General features: G+C 34.2%; 1 protein-coding gene across 1 annotated transcript; it reads right to left on the bottom strand.

The window, feature by feature from the left end:
- Positions 1–203: 203 nt before the first annotated feature.
- LOC142231892 (uncharacterized protein CG3556) lies at positions 204–19,233 on the bottom strand. The gene is made up of 7 exons (XM_075302554.1): positions 18,652–19,233; positions 9,758–10,580; positions 9,303–9,696; positions 9,033–9,228; positions 8,895–8,972; positions 6,519–6,601; positions 204–901 (listed from the first exon to the last, which is right to left on the bottom strand). The coding sequence occupies exons 2-7, from the start codon at positions 10,574–10,576 to the stop codon at positions 840–842; spliced, it is 1,632 nt and encodes a 543-aa protein (XP_075158669.1). The 5' UTR covers positions 10,577–10,580; positions 18,652–19,233; the 3' UTR covers positions 204–839.
- Positions 19,234–20,226: the final 993 nt, after the last annotated feature.

Raw genomic sequence — 20,226 nt, forward strand, 5'->3', positions numbered from 1 at the left:
CCAACTATCATTGCTATCTATATAAGGGTTATATTAGACGGGAGAGTCATCTTACCCAGTTTAAGGATGGAGAGAAATAATTTGGTTTGTGTCATTTAGTTTTTGTTTGTTTGGTATCAGAGGTCTTTAGAATCTTGGTGAAGCCTTTTTCTCTTGTAATCCCTTGGCATTAATTCGATGCATTCGATGGAAAGATGCTATAGTTTGTTTTAGTTTTATTTGTAGAATTTTTTTTTCGTATTTAATATTTATTATTATCTCTTTATTAATAATATTTATTTTAAGCGGTTTTATTTTGGTTTTTCAAAAATTTTTGTTAAGTGGGTGTGCCTCACAGTGTTCATGTCCTACGATGTTCATGCTTGTAGTCTTAAGATTTTCTTTTTTATTTTTTAGTTTTTTTTTTACATTTTTATTCCAATATCATCTAAAGTAATGCAAGCATTATAACCACACTGAAAACATTGTTGTATAATTCCGAATATCACCTCAGGATGTATAACTATGTGTTTATGGGTGTATGTGTTTGTTGTCTGTTCCATGTATCGCATTTGGAATTTAAATTTACGTTTCTCTCTAAAATCATATTCGTAATAATGGTAATGTTGGGATATTTATCGAGTTCTATAGATGACAATGACGACGGCGACGTGGATGGTCTTGACGACATTTAATTCCGTTTTGTATGTGATCAAACAAAATTTGTTGTTGTGTTTTTTTTTAGTACAGAGAGAGTCTATCGTTTATAATGGTTGAAATTTCTTTTCGTTATGAACATTTTTTAACGACGGAAAATCCTTTTTATTCGAAAGCTTTATGCAATGACTTCGTTTTGGCATTTAAAGTTTCTTATACCAATACAAATAATGTTCACCATCTTCCACCATCAGTTCGTCGACACCTAAGGGGAATAGAAAAAAGAAAGAAAAAAATTAAAAACAAAAAATATTTCATTATGGGAAAATCTAGACTGATATTAGAAGTAAAGGGTGATTCTTTTGAGGTTAGGATTTACATGCATTAGTATTTGACAGATCACGTGGGATTTCAGACATGGTGTCAAAGAGAAAGATGCTCAGTATGCTTTGACATTTCATCATGAATAGACTTACTAACGAGCCACAACGTCGAATTTTCAGTGAATGGGCCCTAGAAAAGTTGGCAGAAAATCCGCTTTTTTATCGACAAATTTTGTTCAGCGATGAGGCTCATTTCTGGTTGAATGGCTACGTAAATAAGCAAAATTGCCGCATTTGGAGTGAAGAGCAACCAGAAGCCGTTCAAGAACTGCCCATGCATCCCGAAAAATGCACTGTTTGGTGTGGTTTGTACGCTGGTGGAATCATTGGACCGTATTTTTTCAAAGATGCTGTTGGACGCAACGTTACGGTGAATGGCGATCGCTATCGTTCGATGCTAACAAACTTTTTGTTGCCAAAAATGGAAGAACTGAACTTGGTTGACATGTGGTTTCAACAAGATGGCGCTACATGCCACACAGCTCGCGATTCTATGGCCATTTTGAGGGAAAACTTCGGAGAACAATTCATCTCAAGAAATGGACCGGTAAGTTGGCCACCAAGATCATGCGATTTGACGCCTTTAGACTATTTTTTGTGGGGCTACGTCAAGTCTAAAGTCTACAGAAATAAGCCAGCAACTATTCCAGCTTTGGAAGACAACATTTCCGAAGAAATTCGGGCTATTCCGGCCGAAATGCTCGAAAAAGTTGCCCAAAATTGGACTTTCCGAATGGACCACCTAAGACGCAGCCGCGGTCAACATTTAAATGAAATTATCTTCAAAAAGTAAATGTCATGGACCAATCTAACGTTTCAAATAAAGAACCGATGAGATTTTGCAAATTTTATGCGTTTTTTTTTTAAAAAAAGTTATCAAGCTCTTAACAAATCACCCTTTATTAATAGCGATAGCTACACAGAAAAAAATTGCACGAAAAATTTTCCAATTAAAATCTTAATTGACTTTTAAGAAATATTCAATTAAAAATTTAATTGATTCAACAAATTTTTTAATTGAAACAAAAATCAATCACACAAATTAATAATATCAATTAATTTTTTAATTGGATCAATTAATTTTTTAATTGACTGTCAATTAATTTTTTAATTGATATTATCATTTCTGTGGTTAAAGACATTTCAATTAAAAAATTAATTGGATCAATTAATTTCGTGATTGAATCAGAAAAAAAAAATTTTTTTGTGTAGCACAAGATCACCGATCCCTCCGAAAAATATAAAATATTAAAAATGGTAAAAAATAACATCTACATACCACATTTTTTCTAATTTTTTTGTTTTTGTTTTGTTTTTTTTTTTTTAAATGGTGGTGGTATCTTCAAAAATACAGAGCGCATTAAACTAAATTTTTATTTACAAATAAAAAATTTGATTTTAGTAGAGAATAGACGTATTTTTACCCTACACAATTTTTTATCAACATTACTTTCATCTCTGGTAAATATTATGTAACTTTCACTTTGTAGTTTTTTGAATTTTTGGTCAAAATTTGATTTTCAAAAATTTGTTTTTGACTGCAGATTACTCAGAAGTACTACAAAATTTCTGGAAAAACATATTTTTAAAAATAGCGTTATGATGTTTTATATGCAAAAAAAAAACTTGATTTCATGCAATTCGGTTAAAATTTTAAGACATAATAATTTTTTCCTGGTTGTATCTTAAAAGATACCGTGTGCATTTAAGGGTTAAGTGGTATTCAAAAATAGGTCTCGTTTTTCGCAAAAACGAACGTAGTTCTTTCTAAGCATAAGGTACTAAGGTACGAAACATGCTTACTCAAAGGACCGATCCACTGAGATCGCAATGCATGAACTTGTCAGCTATATTGAAAGCTCACTATTTGCCAATGAATGGGGAATTATGCGGGGAATTTCATAACGTCCATCCGACTTCGATAGTAACCGCATTGCCAACGAATGTAGGTCAAAAGTCAGAAGGGAATAATGACCGCAGAGGATGGTGCCTGTAGGGCGTGTTTTGGAGCACTACCTTAGTTACTGTCTTGCCTTTACTATTTAGGCAAAGAGTTTACCATATCGTTGAAGATATGATTCGGGACCTGGCCCAGCTTGGAAACGAATTAGAGAATTCCTTAAGCACACGGAATTCCTGGAATAAAAGAAGTGTACGATGAAAAATAGTTAGAGCGCGCAACAAGCCAAATACTGGGGGCTAATCGCGGCATTCGATATCGAGAACTTTTGATCGAAATCCAAATTTTTCGGATCACGGGAGTCGATATCGAGTTTTTGTGATCGACAATTTTTTCGATTGATAAATTGCAATCGTAAAACATTTTTCACTTGTTTTTTACTTTTCGCCATATAGGAATAGTAAATATATTAGTTTTAGTTCGAATTGTTGCTAGTTTGTAGTAAATTTACATATGTTATAATGAACATATTTTGAATATTTAGGACTAATGCAACTCCAATAAATGTTAAACAAAAATTGGTCATAGTCGAGTTCGGGAGCGAGCATCCTAGCTTGGCGGAGAACCATATGTAAAGTGCATATGCTAGATCGGTATCCAAGAGATTGTGATCAACCAATTACCGTACCATTCCGTGACAACATAACGCTTCTGGACCACCTTGTAAGAATAGTGAATAATGAAGGCTTCCACTGGAAAAATGCTTTAAGACGGCAGACAATTGTAAAGCGATAGAATTGACGTTGACATGCCACCAAAAATTATTTTCTATTTCGCCTCCTTCGTCAGCCGAAATCGTCCATTGAGCCTGCAAAAAGGTGACATTCTAACAGTGCACACCATTTCAAACCCATGTACTTACACCAATAACAATGTGCCCTTTTATTCCTTATTTGTCGCCGAATTATTTTATATTCATCTCATCCTCCAAGTAGGAAGGAATTCGGAGGAATGTAAAAATATTGGTCCATAAGATATAATGCAATACAATTTACTTTTTACTTTGAAATCTTCAAAAACATATGTTTTTCTACATTCTATTTTGTGTCGCTAACTTAATTTTGTCATTTCATCTTGTTCTGCTTCGTTTTTTGCTGTTGGCAATGCTAGAGAAATTGCATCAAATTTCGATCGAATGCCGTGATCCAAACTTTTAATCGTATCGACAATTTTTTCGATACGATTATGAATTCGATATCGAATGCCGTGATTAGCCCCCTGGCTTATGTGTATGACATCCGACATGAGACACGGAAACCTGAATCCTTTTTTCAACCTAACTGTACTGTCAGCTTTGAATGTTGATCAAGGGATATTGAAGCCGATGGACGAAGATCGAATGAAGATACGTATTTTAGCCACTATATGGCAAACAAACATGCAATGTGAATAGAGGCACTTCCCAATTAGGAATGTTGCTATAAACAACCTTCTTAGAAAAAGAAAGGATAAAAGTAAAGGCATACGCAGATGATGTGGCATTAGCCTTCACGGAAAAATTCCCCTCCACAATTATAGATATTATACATATGACTGAAAAATGTGCGAAAGAGAATGGTCTAGGGTACTCGAAAGGCAATTTTACTGGGACCGCATTGCATGAACTAGTCAGTTTTATTGAAAGCTCACTGTATGTCAATGAATACACAATTGTGGCTTTCCTAGACGTCGATAACGTTAATCCGACTTCGATAGTAGCAGGTTGGTTGATAAGTCCCCGGTCTAACAAAGAAAAATATTTTTTTTTTTTTGTGTTTTTATTATTCAATATAATTCCCTTCAAGAGCGATACAACGTTTATAACGACCTTCCAATTTTTTGATACAATTTTGGTAGTACTCCTTCGGTTTTGCCTCAAAATAGGCCTCAGTTTCGGCGATCACCTCTTCATTGCAGCCAAATTTTTTCCCTGCGAGCATCCTTTTGAGGTCTGAGAACAAGAAACATCGCTGGGGGCCAGATCTGGAGAATGCGGTGGGTGCGGAAGCAATTCGAAACCCAATTCATGAATTTTTGCCATCGTTCTCAATGACTTGTGGCACGGTGCGTTGTCTTTGTGGAACAACACTTTTTTCTTCTGCATATTGGGCCGTTTTGCCGCGATTTCGACCTTCAACGCTCCAATAACGCCATATAATAGTCACTGTTGATGGGTTTCCCTTCTCAAGATAATCGATAAAAATTATTCCATGCGCATCCTAAAAAACAGAGGCCATTACTTTGCCAGCGGACTTTTGAGTCTTTCCACGCTTCGGCGACGGTTTACCGGTCGCTGTCCGCTCAGCCGACTGTCGATTGGACTCAGGAGTATAGTGATGGAGCCATGTTTCATCCATTGTCACATATCGACGGAAAAACTCGAGTGTATTACGAGTTAAAAGCTGCAAACACTGCTCAGTATCATCAACACGTTGTTGTTTGTGGTCAAATGTGAGCTGGCGCGGCACCCATTTTGCCCAGAGCTTCCTCATATCCAAATATTGATGAATGATATGACCAACAAGTTTCTTTGATATCTTTAAGGCATCTGCTATCTCGATCAACTTCATTTTACGGTCATTCAAAATCATTTTGTGGATTTTTTGATGTTTTCGTCGGTAACCACCTCTTTCGGGCGTCCACTGCGTTCACCGTCCTCCGTGCTCATTTCACCACGCTTGAATTTTGCATACCAATCAATTATTGTTGATTTCCCTGGGACAGAGTCCGGAAACTCATTATCAAGCCAAGTTTTTGCTTCCAGCGTAGTTTTTCCTTTCAGAAAACAGTATTTTATCAAAATACGAAATTCCTTTTTTCCATTTTTCCACAATAACAAAAGTTGCTTCACAAAAGACGCTCTATCTCACAAACTAATTGACTTACAGACGTCAAATTTTGACACGAATCAATTGAAGATTGGTACTATATAAAAATAATATGCATTTAGTACTAGCGACGCCATCTATATGTCAGACCGGGGACTTATCAGCCAACCTGTTAACTGCATTGTCACCTCTGAACGATGATCAAGGGGTACTGAAGCTAATAGAAAAAACGTCTAACGAAGAGACATATTTTATCCACTGTATAACAAGCAGATGATGTGACATTAGTAGTCAGGGAAAAATTTCCATCTCCACTTTGAGATATTATACAGAGTGCCCTCCGGATTACTGAGAAATGGGCGAAACAGAATGGTCTAGGGGTAAATCCTGCAAAGGCAGAACTATTCATGTACTGCAAAAGTCCCACGGGTATGTCCAATTCCTTAGGTGGTATTGAAATTCCCTTGTGGATAGTGTGCAGATGACTGAATTTTAAGCTTAATATTAAATAAATATTAATATGAGAAAGGCCTTGGTATCCTTGTAGGGAAAAAGTATGTACCAAAGGCGAACTTTTTGCCTTGGCTATATGGTAGTGGTTAGACTTATAATGCTTATGGTCTTGTGGTCGGAGCTTCATCAGTCGACATTGTGCCTACCATTTAAATCAACCTATCCTCATCTAACCACAGTCATTTTTTATAATATTTAGATAAATTGAAATATACTTACCCACTGGGGCTATTAACTGATTTCCAGGTGCATTATTTTCATCGGGAAGTTCTGGTAAGCGATATAGCAACCAATAATTATATCTGAAATAATAGAATAGGATTAGATCAAAGAGAGTATGCTAAATAATATACAAAGATTGCATTTTTAGAACACAGCATTTGTGCTATACCGAAGTCAAATTACTTGAGAGGAAACGTGAGTAAATTCATATCTCTCTAGCCAACCTACTGTTAAATCCTTAGACTCTATATTATTTAACTTAAAACGTTTATAGATTTTCACAAATCTCTCAACAAGATAGACGAGCGGTTCAATAAAATTGTAGGTGCCCATAAAAATGATGATAATCGAGGAAGACGTAATCAATTTTCAAGAGACTAAAGCTCTGAAGAAGAGATTTGGTCCGTGGAGGCTGTAGAGACTTTTAATAGACGCCAATATCCCATTGTATTGTGAAATGTTAAGTCTATATAGTATAGAATTATGGTATCAACGATATCATGACCTTTGAAGCTGAGAGAAGATATATGGAGGGAATCTTTCCGGTACTATCGAAAAAGTAAGCGGGATTATCGGATATGCAACACCAAACTAGAAAACCGTTGAATAAGCTTTGAACTGCACGATGTAAACCTTACGAGGGAATCTTTCCGGTACTATCGAAAAAGTAAGCGGGGTTTTTGGATATGCAACACCCAATTAGAAAACCATTGAATAAGCTTTGAACTGCACGTTGTAAACATTACGAAAAAACTGGAGTGGGAAAACCCACAAGGTTTCTTCATTGCTATTTCTGACAGGCGCTGAATTTATAACCGATCCTATACCCTACAGATTCTGGAGAATAGCAGAACGAGTGCCAGGAAAGGCATATGAATGAACTAAACTCTGGTGCCTGAATGTGAACTCAGTAGGTATTCGAAGTAAGACCCCACAGAAGCCTGAATTAACAGAGCCGCAAGGAGGGAAATACAAGACTCACAGATGTTCAGAAATATTACGGAGAGTACTGCTCTCGAAACAGAATTGGTGCACGAAGGTTCATAGGAGCTTTGGGAGCCACCGTGGTGCAATGGTTAGCATGCCTGCCTTGCATACAAAAGGTCGTGGGTTCGATTCCTTCTTCCACCGAACACCAAAAGTTTTTCAGCGGTGGATTATCCTACCTCAGTAATGCTGGTGACATTTCTGAGGGTTACAACTTCTCTAAGTGGTTTCACTGCAATGTGGAACGCCGTATGAGCTTAAAATGGAATCGAGCAGCAATCAGCGATAAGAGAGAAGTTCGCCAATGTGGTATCACAATGGACTGAATAGTCTAAGTGAGCCTGATACATCGGGCTGCCACCTAACCTAACCTAACCTAACCTATAGGAGCTTTATTAACTGAAGCTCGACGGCCGAGATTGGGAACTAGTTGAATCATACAGGTCATGTGCTTAATGGAGGTATCGACGAGAGATGGCTCTGGTTCAGCTTAAGTATGCGGTCTTACAGCCTGAGTCCAGATAGAAACTCCTGGGTCAACAGCGGAATAGGAGCCAAATTACAAGGAGGGTCCATGGGAGCTAAGTTAACGGAAGCTCGACGGTCGAGACTAAGAACAAGTTAAATCACAAAGATCATAGGGATAACGGAAGTATCAGAGAGATGGCTTTGGTTCAGCTTAAGTATGAGGCCTTATAGCCTGAGGTCAGATAGACACTCCTGGATTTACAGCGGAATAGGAGCCAAAGTGCAAGGAGGGTCCATGGGATCTAAGTTAACGGAAGCTCGACGGTCGAGACTAAGAACAAGTTAAATCCCAAAGATCATAGGGATAACGAAAGTATCGGCGAGAGATGTTTTTGGTTCAGCACAAGTACGAGGCCGTATAGCCTGAGACCATATAGACACTCCTGGATCAATAGGGGAATAGGAGCCGAATTCTAACTAGGGTCCACGTGAGCTCAGTCAAAGGAAGTACTGTGGAACAATGTTATAGTTCGAAAGACAAAAGAAACTGAGAGAAACTTAAAAATGTAAACCAGGGAACTGCTGAAGTAGACTCCAAAGAGTAGGACCACGATAATTATTCCCGAGCCTGAGGGAGGCACGGAATCTTTGAGCATTACATCTTCTCTAACCATGATTTTATGCAGGCCCAAACCTAGACCTAGGTAAAAAGAAATGGTGAAAAATTGGGGTATATGTCGAAAAGATGAAGGTTCTAAGATCGGCCTAGTAGCAGGAAATTTGAAAATAAGGAAAGATCTATGGTATAGATTTATAGTTTGGAAATCATCTCATGAATTTTCTCTCATTGTAGTTTTTAAGACACATATGGATATATGTAATTCCAAAAATATTTTTATATTCATTTCTATTACTTACCCTCTTGGTTCTTCTTTCATGCCTGCCAAAGTGTGTACATAATGTCCATTGGGCCATTCGCGAGCTTCAAATGCAAATCTAGAAATAAATTAAGATTAGTTCCATTTTTCTGCCAAAAAAGTTTCCTCGACAACTTACCTTGGATCCATTTCGGCCGCTTGTGTCATAGCTTTAAAGAAACTCGTATTCTTTGGCGAAACCAGCGATAGCGTAAATGATTGTGTTACATTTGATCCCACCCACAAGGTATATGTGTACGAAACATTTTTGGCATCCGATTCCTCCGCCGACGAGGTAAGTCCATAGGGAAGTGCTAATTTTTGTTCGCCATTTTCTAGTAGTATTTCATTGTTTGCCAAGTGGCTTGTTTGTATAGCACAACCAAAAAACTTAAAAAGCTAATCTTACCTGAAGTAGGATCACTGTTTTCCCGTATCACGTGATCACATTGTAGAGCTCGGACGGCACCCAAACCCTTCCAACCCAAAGCCAAAATAATATCGGCTGTAAGACCCACACCGATATCGGGATCTTGACCATCCTGCAAGGGCTCTTCCCTCCAGCCACCATCAGGTCCTTGGCGACTTAAGATCCAACGAGAAGCAGCTGTCCTATTCCAGGTTCCGGCAGGATCATTTTCCAAATCCTGAAGGGCTTGCATGGCCAAGGCGGTACTACGTAAGGAACCAAAACTGCCACGAGGATCTTGGAGACTGGCTAGACCACGAGCTGGTCTTCGTACGAAGTGTTGAAGATGACGATGTCTGTGATCAAGGACAATACAGCGTAAGGCCAAAATAACCTGTGAACAATTTCGAAATCGAGCAAATCACATGGAAATCTAGTAAATTCCTGGTCCTTACCATAGCATTGGTATCCACATTCTGATCTGCCACTCCACTGGCTATATCTAATAGTCTACGTATTTGTCGTTTGCGGACATGAGCCGCAGAACTGCAAGCAGCCAATGTTGCCAAAGCAAATTCGATGTCTTGTGTTGGTTCATGATGCTGCAATGTAGTCACCAGATCATGACCATGGAAGTGTTTGGCATCTTTGCATAGGGAACCCAAAGCCAATACATATCGTGCTAATCTGTCCAAATTCAAAGGCTTTGGCAGCGTGTGATGGCGATCGAGCATAGCCAAAATTTCAATCTCCATTTCCTTCACCGATAACATGTCTTCGAGTTCTTGTATTTTTTGCACATGGTCATCGGTATCTACGGGATCACGGGCCCCAGACAATTCCTTGGAGAGTATAACAACATGTGTATCATTGCCCCAACCATAGTCAGCGGCTCGTTTTTCCTTCAACCAATCTAAGGCCTTCTGTATGGCTTCCTGTTCCTTTTTATCCGGCCCAGCCGACCCGATAATCTCATGTACCGGTGCCGAGGTGGCCGGTGTGGGGGTGGTTGGTTCACCAGTTGTCATTTCCGCCGTATCGGCTTGTACCGCCTGCATGGAGACAGCGGCTGTTGCAGGCGCTTCCGTTGTGCTTGTATTAAGAGGGGAAACATTCGAAGTTGGACTCGTTGCTAAGTTAACCTCTACGGGTGTGGCGGCGGTACCAGAATTTGTGGCCTCTACAAATTTCGGATTGTATATTAACAGTAGGCTTACGATTAAGAGGCTTACAGCCAAGAATCCACCGCATGATCTTTTATTATCCTGAGACATTTTGCTGCAGAGAAGAGACGAATAGGGAAATTAGATAATGTTTGAAAATTTGATCAATACAGTAAACTAGGAGGTAATCTGTAGGTAGGTGAGCATGTCCCGATGGAATGTCCCAAGCTATGATTACCTAGAGGGAACATATGACTTGACCATGACATTTAAATTATACTAGGATATTTTAATACAGATTTGGAGTAGTATTAGTATGTCTGATTTAGTGGTCCTAAGTGAATTGGTTTAGTATTTTAAAAAGGATTCTTTCCCGTCCGTCCGCGTCCTTTTGAGGAAGGTTGAGGTGCCGAATGGATTTAAGGATTGCCCAATGAATTCGTATATACAGTGAGAAGATTTGAGGGTTGGGTGGCTTCACCTTATTGGTGTTCCCTGCGGTACTGATTAAAAAAATCAATTTCCCTCCCTTGGTAAAGGGTTATTGTACCAAAACTTCGCTGCGGAAAGTCTAGAACTAAATGTTTATACGGATGAAATGACGAAGAATCAAACAAAATCGCTCTGTTCATCATCGTTATCGTTCCGTTAATCCAAGAATGCCGCAAGATCAACATAGTATCTCTAGAACATTGTGGTGAACGGATAGGACTCGCGCTCTTATATTTAGCGCGCATGGAAGCAGAAGTATGGAAGGATTCTGAAAAAATGGGTAAGGAAAATGGAACTTCCTTGAACTGCTCAAATTAGTCGATTTAGGTCACGATCCATGTTTTTCTGATTTGTCCGCGTGGTACTTCTTGTATCGATCGCCACAAACCACAATGTCGAAAAAGTCTCTTCGTATTTTTCAATAGATGTCGTTGCAGTCGTCTATTTCCAGTTCTACCAATTACCTTATGTGATGCAATTTGGGGTTTGGAAAGGTGACAGTTTATCAGTTCGCAATGATTCGCCCGTTTCCGTTGTGGAAATTTCGAGGTGAATGATGCACATCGCTCGGGCCGGTCTATAAATGAATTCGGAGGAGTTGGGCAACGAATTGCTGTCACGGTTGCCATTCGTGCCAAAAATAATCTACCAAAATTTGACGAAAAATTTACCAAATTAAAAAAAAAAAAAAATCATCTGTCAAAATTTTATTTCTATAGAAAATTTTGTCAAAATTTTAGTTCTATAGAAAATTTTGTCAAAATTTTAGTTCTATAGAAAATTTTGTGAAAATTTTATTTCTATAGAAAATTTTGTCAAAATTTTATTTCTTTAGAAAATTTTGTGAAAATTTTATTTCTATAGAAAATTTTGTGAAAATTTAATTTCTATAGAAAATTTTGTCAAAACTTTATTTCTGTAGAAAATTTTGTCAAAATTTTATTTCTATAGAAAATTTTGTCAAAATTTTATTTCTATAGAAAATTTCGTCAACATTTTATTTCTATAGAAAATTTCGTCAACATTTTATTTCTATAGAAAATTTTGTCAAAATTTTATTTCTATATAAAATTTTGTCAACATTTTATTTCTATAGAAAATTTTGTCAAAATTTTCTTTCTACAGAAAATTTTGTCAAAATTATATTTCTATAGAAAATTTTGTCACAATTTTATTTTTATAGAAAATTTTGTCAAAAATTTATTTCTATAGAAAATTTTGTTTCTATACAAAATTTTGTCAAAAATTTATTTCTATAGAGAATTTTGGAGGTACTTCAAAATTCTCTATAGAAATAATGGAGAGGAAGATTTTGTAAAATTGAAAACAACGACCATTTTTGGTAGAATTCTACCAACTGTGGCAACCGTGACTGCTGTCCCATCCACCATATTCTTCTGATTTGGCCGCGTTGGACTTCTTCTTGGGCGCAAATATTGGTAGTAGAAAAGTAGTTTCGTATTTTTTCAATAGATGTCGTTGGGGTCGTCTATCTCCAGTGCTACCAATCCCTTTATAGGTATATTCATTAAACCACCTATCGTTGGAAAAGACTATGTAATTATGGAAAATATTGATCTGGCCTCAATAGATATTTAATCTTTGGGTATTATATAAATTGTGGTACGATGAGGAGATAATTGCCGCCATTGAGGCTTATTTTTCAAAGAAAGCCAAATTACTTTTATCAACCCAGTGATAACGTACCTCCTTCTTATGGTCGTTTCTTGACCGTGGTCTGATGTTTCTATGTGGCTGGGATTCAAACCATAACCCTCTTTACTATAATCGGTATTTCTAGTGATTGCCGGAAGGTGGTTGGGCAGCCAACAAAATTTTTTCTTACACTTTATTAAAATTATACGATCTTGGCCGACAAGGGTTTTTAGTAAATTTTATGTAAATGAATTCCATACCCTATGGTCACCCTATACCACCCACATTCCATTTATGGACATTTGCATTAATTTATCTTTTCCCTTGTTTTATATAGTTTTTTTGCTTTAACATATGAGAGGGTTGATTTGGGGTTAGGACACTTCCGTTAGGCCTATCATTTCCGTTGCTATTCTTGAATGCATTCTGGTCATTGTCATTAGTAACGGTTGACAAAGTAAAATCCGACTATTCCAAAAGTTCTCTCCCCTTCAGCGTTTTGTTTTGCAAGCCAAGTGAAGTGACACTATCCTTTGTTTGTTTAGGTAATCTTAGGGTCATTGGAGTATAACAGAGACTTTATAACCACCACCAAAAACTAAGATGACGAAGACAAGTCAGAGTCCTTTTTTATTTGTTTGCTTCATTGTTTTTTTTTTCTTTTTTTTGTAAGAAGTTAGTCGACATGTGTAAGTGTGTATATATCGTGAGATATGTGTGTGTGTGTGTGAGTATATTTGAATGTTAGCAAAGGAAGTGATATCGATTATTGTTTTTTGTCACAATAATAATTATTCGACATTCTTTAAGCAAGTTTTTTTTTTTTTTTTTTTTGGGGGGGGGTTCTTTTCACACTTTGGAAAACCCTCAAAAAAACAACCTAAAATTAACCCTATGGGGGGCCAGATGGATTGACGGGGATGTTCAAATAAACAGCTGCTAATGAATTTGAACTATTTTTATTTGTATGTCCTCCAAGATGAATAATAGATATGGTAGTGGATGACCAACAGACCTCTAATACCCGAATAGGCATTCTCATATATATGGACATAAGGGTGGATCGAACGATTGAATGAATCGAACATAGTCGCATATCTTCTTTTCCAACCTAAACTTCACTGAAATTCATTATGGTATTTTATATGCAAACATTTTAATTCATTCTACTGAATGGACCGACTCGGATGCTAAGTATAAATCCAACATATCCCTAGATCAACTTAACTTTTCACCACCGAATTAAACCTAATGTTAAAATTTTTAATGTTTCTACGTTTTTTACTTGTAATAAAAGCATGTAGGAAAAATTGTAAATAGTATGACCTACCTCAGTTAATTATAATTAACAAGTAAGGAAAGTCTAAATTCGAGGAGGACTGACCTTCAACAGTTTGTTGACTACAAAATTGTTGAAATAAAATTTTGACAAGATTTTCTATAGGAATAAAATTTTGACAAAATTTTCTATCGAAATAAAATTTTGACAAAATTTTCTATAGAAATAAAATTTTGACAAATTTTTCTAAGAAATAAAATTTCGACAAAATTTTCTGTAAAAATAAAATTTCGACAAAATTTTCTATAGAAATCAAATTTTGACAAAATTTTATATAGAAATAATAATTTTGACAAAATTTTCGATTAGAATAAAATTTTCAGAAAATTTTCGATTAGAATAAAATTTTCAGAAAATTTGCTATAGCAATAAAATTTTGCAAAAAATTTCTAAAGAAATAAAATATTGACAAAATTTTCTATAGAAATAAAATTTTGATAACATTTTGCTATGGAAATAACATTTTGAAAATTTTTTCTATAGAAATAAAATTTTGAAGAAAATTTCTATAGAAATAAAATTTTGAAGAAAATTTCTATAGAAATATTTTTTTTTTCAAAATTTTGTATAGCAATAAAATTTTAACAACATTTTCTATAGACATAAAATGTTTTAAAAATTTTGTATAGAAATAAAATTTTGACAAAATTTTCTATGAAAATAACATTTTGATAAAATTTTCTATAGAAATAAAATTTTGACTCAATTTTCTACAGAAATAAAATTTTGACACAATTTTCTATAGAAATAAAATTTTGACAAAATTTTCTATAGAAGTAAAATTTTGAAGAAAATTTCTATAGAAATAAAATGTTGAAGAAAATTTCTATAGAAATATATTTTTTTAAAAATTTTGTATAGCAATAAAATTTTAACAACAGTTTCTCTAGACATAAAATGTTTTAAAAATTTTGTATAGAAATAAAATTTTGACAACATTTTCTATGGAAATAACATTTTGATAAAATTTTCTATAGAAATGAAATTTTGATACAATTTTCTATAGAAATAAAATTTTGACACAATTGTCTATAGAAATAAAATTTTGACAAAATTTTCTATAGAAATAAAATTTTGACAAAATTTTCTAATTTTGAAAAAATTTTCTATGAAAATAAAATTTTGACATATTTCTATAAAATTTTGATAAAATTTTCTATAGAAATAAAATTTTGACAAAATTTTCTAATTTTGAGAAAATTTTCTATGAATATAAAATTTTGACATATTTCTATAAAATTTTGATAAAATTTTCTATAGAAATAAAATTTTGACAAAATTTTCTAATTTTGAGAAAATTTTCTATGAAAATAAAATTTTGACATATTTCTATAAAATTTTGACAAAATTTTCTATAGAAATAAAATTATGACAAAATTTTCTATAGAAATAAAATTATAACAAAATTTTCTATAGAAATACAATTTTGACAAAATTTTCTATAGTAATAAAATTTAGACAACATTTTCTATAGAAATAAAATGTTGACAAAATTTTCTACAGAAATAAAATTTTGACCGAAACATGTACAGTCTAGGCGTGTATAGATTTGTATCTGGCATTTTTTTTCAATGGCTCTATTAACCATGTTCCTTAATCTATATCTGTCCATAAAGCTCGAATAATAATTGTATAATTAGACAAAATTTTCTATAGAAAAAAAAATTACAAAAAAAAGGTTCTATAGATATACAATTTTGAGAAAATTTTCTACAGAAATAAAGTTTTAAGAAATTTTTCTATAGAAATAAAATTTTAAGAAAATTTACTATAGAAATAATATTTTGGAAAAGATTTTCTATAGAAATAATATTTTGAAAAAATTTTCTATAGAAATAAAATTTTAAGAAATTTACTATAGAAATAAAATTTTGAGAAAATTTTCTATAGAAATAAAATTTTGAGAAAATTTTCTATAAAAATAGAATTTTAAGAAAATTTTCTATGGATATAAAATCTTGAGAACATTTTCTATAGAAATAAAATTATGAGAAAATTTTTTATATTTTATCCGTCGATATGTGACAATGGATGAAACATGGCTCCATCACTACACTCCTGAGTCCAATCGACAGTCCGCTGAGTGGACAGCGACCGGTGAACCGTCTCCCAAGCGTGGAAAGACTCAAAAGTCCGCTGGCAAAGTAATGGCCTCTGTTTTTTGGGATGCGCATGGAATAATTTTTATCGATTATCTTGAGAAGGGAAAAACCATCAACAGTGACTATTATATGGCGTTATTGGAGCGTTTGAAGCTCTAAATCGCGGCAAAACGGCCCCATATGAAGAAGAAAGAAGTGTGGTTCCACCAAGACAACGCACCGTGCCACAAGTCATTGAGAACGATGGCAAAAATTCATGAATTGGGTTTCGAATTGCTTCCGCACCCACCGTATTTTCCAGATCTGGCCCAAAGCGACTTTTTCTTGTTCTCAGACCTCAAAAGGATGCTCGCAGGGAAAAAATTTGGCTGCAATGAAGAGGTGATCGCCGAAACTGAGGCCTATTTTGAGGCAAAACCGAAGGAGTACTACCAAAATGGTATCAAAAAATTGGAAGGTCGTTATAATCGTTGTATCGCTCTTGAAGGGAACTATGTTGAATAATAAAAACGAATTTTGACAAAAAAATGTGTTTTTCTTTGTTCGACCGGGGACTTATCAGCCAACCTTAATATTGTTTAAGTTGTGTGTCCTCAACTTTAGGTTGTACACGGATGAAAAAGACTGTTTTTCATATGTTTGGCTATAAACATTATATGTTTGGAACACAAATTTTTAAACACAATATTTTTGAGTGCAAGCATATAATGTTCATAAACTAGCATAACATGTTTGGGACATATATGTTAATATGTTAGAACATATTATGTTTGGGACATAAAATGTTTGTAAATATAATATGCTTGGATGCAAACATATATTAATTTAGAAATAGCCTATAAACATATATGTGTTTAGTAGCTTGGAGCGCTATTTAACAGGGAGCGATATTGAATTAAGTTGGTGGTTGTTGCTTGCTATTACAAAATTAACATTTTATTTTTCCTTGGGCAATTGATCAGCTACTTCATTGATCCTTACAAACTGTGTGGTCCGCTGTTCGAATCCCCGTCCGGCAAAAGGTAAAATTAAAATAAAAAAAATCATACAATTGAATAATTTCTTCTACAATGTTTGTATTACAGAAAAGGTGCTAAGAACTAAAAAATCTCGTGGAAGTGAGAAAGATGTGGGGGAATATACAATTGGGCAGAAATAAAATTTTGAGCATTCAGGTCGAAAACCGATGTTGTTAGCACCTATATTACCTGTTTATTTTCATAATTCATTATGATTGTAAATATATAAATAAATAAATAAAATTTTGAGCACAATATTGTTTGGGAGAATTTTTTTTAAGCATATAATATTTTTGGGTGCAAAATGCTTCCAAACATATTATATGTTCACATAATAACATATTGTTTTTTAGAAGACAACATTATTGAATTTGAATGCAAAAATACAAAATGTTTGGAACTTAGACTACCCAAACATATATTGTTTAGACCAATATGCTTTCAAACATATTATATATTGGAAGAGATCAAACATATAAATGTTTGGGCAATACCCAAAAATGTATATGCTTGAAGCAAAATATGTTTGGGAGTATATGTTACAGAAGCGATTTTTTGTGAGGGAGGGTTTTCATATTAGGTCAATGTTTATCTTTTCTTTTATGTTTTTTTTTTTTTTTTTTATCAGTGTATATGATCTTTGAGCCCATGTAATTAATATACGATTTCATATTTTCTATATTCATAGTGTTTATTACTTCCTATTTTAAAGACTCATGTGGTTTTCATTCCACCCTAGTGCACATATTTTGGGGAAACATATTTTTAAATTTCACCAAAAAGATGGATGTTTGCTATGCATTCCGTACAAATTTCATTTATAGACATATGAGGAATCCTTAATATGTTTACACACACATACGGTAGCCTCTGGAAGGAGAATATTTATATCCTTATATACACATACACGCACACATCTATATGTGTGGATTGGTGTTTTTTTGGGGTATTTCATTAACTTCTTATCGTCCAAGTTCACAAGAGTTTGAAATTTTATTTGTTTTTCACAAACTCTATAGCTAAGTTAGAATGTGTGTCTTGTCTATACACACACATATACGTATGACCGTGTGTATGTATGTATGTATATTGATATGGGAGTATATTCTTTATATGACTTGTTTTAAGGCAGAGACAAAACAATAAAAAAATAATAACAACAATTTTTTCACCTCTAAAGTGGAGTTGTTACAAGAACAGCAACAACAACAACACCAAATGTCAAGTGTTACATAATTGTTGAAATTGCCATCCTGTTGTAGAATTTTTGGCCCTTGGCCCCAAGAGATCCATAAAATCCCGTCCATTCCAAGACCATCTGTTTTGTTTTTTTTTTTTTTTGCTCGCCTATTATTGTTCTATGGGCCAGTCAGACAGACGACATCGAGCTACCGTACACACCCACCCAATGCAAATGACAAAGCCTAGTTAGTGAATGATATGAGTAATCGTCATCATCATCATCATCATTCTCCACCTCATCAAATTGGTCCCTAAAGTTATGACCACTAAAAATTTCCAGCAATCTTCTTCATTCGTTAATGGGTGAATCACTGTTTTCTATGCTCCCGGACTTACCTGAATTTCTCTGGGCTTTCGTTAAGGGGATAATCCAAATGGTAGGGTTTTTTGCGGGTTATCCTTACCGCTTTTATCAAAGGAGGGATTCAAGCCAAAGCAGTTGACTGTCGTTGGTACTGTTGCTTATTTTGGATAATTCTCTTTGTGGGATTTATTGTAGAATTTTTTATGTAATCGTTTATGAACCATGGATGCTCTGCTCACAGACCTATCGATGTCGCCTCATTATTCCAACGAATCGAAGGAAGGCTATCAATGGCTACGAAATTCTATGAATTGCAACCGCTTTGAAAATGTTCTTCACTTTGAGCAGAACACACACACAAGTTTTACGTTTTGGGAATTTTTTATTTTGTTCTTTTTTGTGGGGAGGATTTTGTTTTAATTTATGGAATAGTTTTTCTATGTTCGTTTCTTTTTGGTTTTATTATTTTCTTTTTTGGGTTGTGGTATTTATGGCTGACTCTATGTCCTTTTCTTGTACGATTAGGCAATATTTTCTAATTGCGTCTTTTCCACACTGCTTCGTTTGCAGTTCGGTTTGATTTTGACGTTTACGAAGCAAAACTTCATATATCCTGACATTTGTTTTGCTCTCTATGTTGTCTAAGGACCAACTAGGAAATACAGCCATAGACACTGGGTGATGGTACTTTGTCAGCTGTTTGTATTTGTAACCAAATACGGATAGCATGAATGTCAAATTTTGGTTGCCTCATATCTTATTGTACAATACAGAAGGTTTTCATAGACATTATCCTTTATTGCATGAAGCGAAATACAGAGGCTGCTGAAGTGGAAGCTATTTTGTATTAGAAAAGATAAATATTGTAGATGGAGCTATGTTGTACGAGGTTTGTGGCTAGACTAAGGCCACTTGCTGGTTGATATATACGTTTGGCCGCTAGATGGTTGTCTTTTAGTACAAATTCAAGTCTCCCAAATTCACTAGGTGAAGACTGGTGTAAGTGTAGATTTTCTTAAGGAAATTTTTAGCATTTTATTTCATTATATTTTAGGATTTCCATTAAATAAAATTTTGACAACCTTTGCTACAGAAATAAAATTTTTACAAAATTTTCTATAGAAATCAAATTTTGACAAAACTTTCTATAGAAATAAAATATTAACAAAATTTTCAATAGAAAGAAAATTTTGACAAAATGTTTAATAGAAAGAAAATTTTGACAAAATTTTCAATAGAAATAGAATTTGGACAAAATTTTGACAAAACTTTCTATAGAAATAAAATATTAACTAAATTTTATATAGAAATAAAATGTTGACAACATTTTCAATAGAAGGAAATTTTGACAAAATTTTCAATACAAATAAAATTCTGACAAAATTATAAAATTGTGCCAAATTTTTCTATGGAAATAACATTTTGATAAAATTTTCTTTAGAAAAAAGTTTTGACAAAATTTTCTATACAAATAAAATTTTGACAAAATTTTCTATAAAAATAAAATTTTGACAACATTTTCTATAGAAATAAAAATTTGACAAAATTTTCTATAAAAATAAAATTTTGGCAAAATTTTCTATAAAAATAAAATTTTGTCAAAAATT

The sequence above is a fragment of the Haematobia irritans genome, chromosome 3 (assembly GCF_050003625.1).
Source record: "Haematobia irritans isolate KBUSLIRL chromosome 3, ASM5000362v1, whole genome shotgun sequence".
Taxonomy (NCBI): Eukaryota; Metazoa; Arthropoda; class Insecta; order Diptera; family Muscidae; genus Haematobia; species Haematobia irritans.

What these genes read in the sequence shown, in the direction of transcription:
- LOC142231892 (XM_075302554.1), bottom strand. Translation starts at nt 10,576, where the DNA reads ATGTCTCAGGATAATAAAAGATCATGCGGTGGATTCTTGGCTGTAAGC. An exon ending in GCGGCCGAAATGGATCCAAG is followed by an intron (nt 8,973 to 9,032) that starts GTAAGTTGTCGA and finishes ATTTATTTCTAG; the next exon opens with ATTTGCATTTGAAGCTCGCG. An exon ending in TCAGTTAATAGCCCCAGTGG is followed by an intron (nt 902 to 6,518) that starts GTAAGTATATTT and finishes TATTCCCCTTAG; the next exon opens with GTGTCGACGAACTGATGGTG.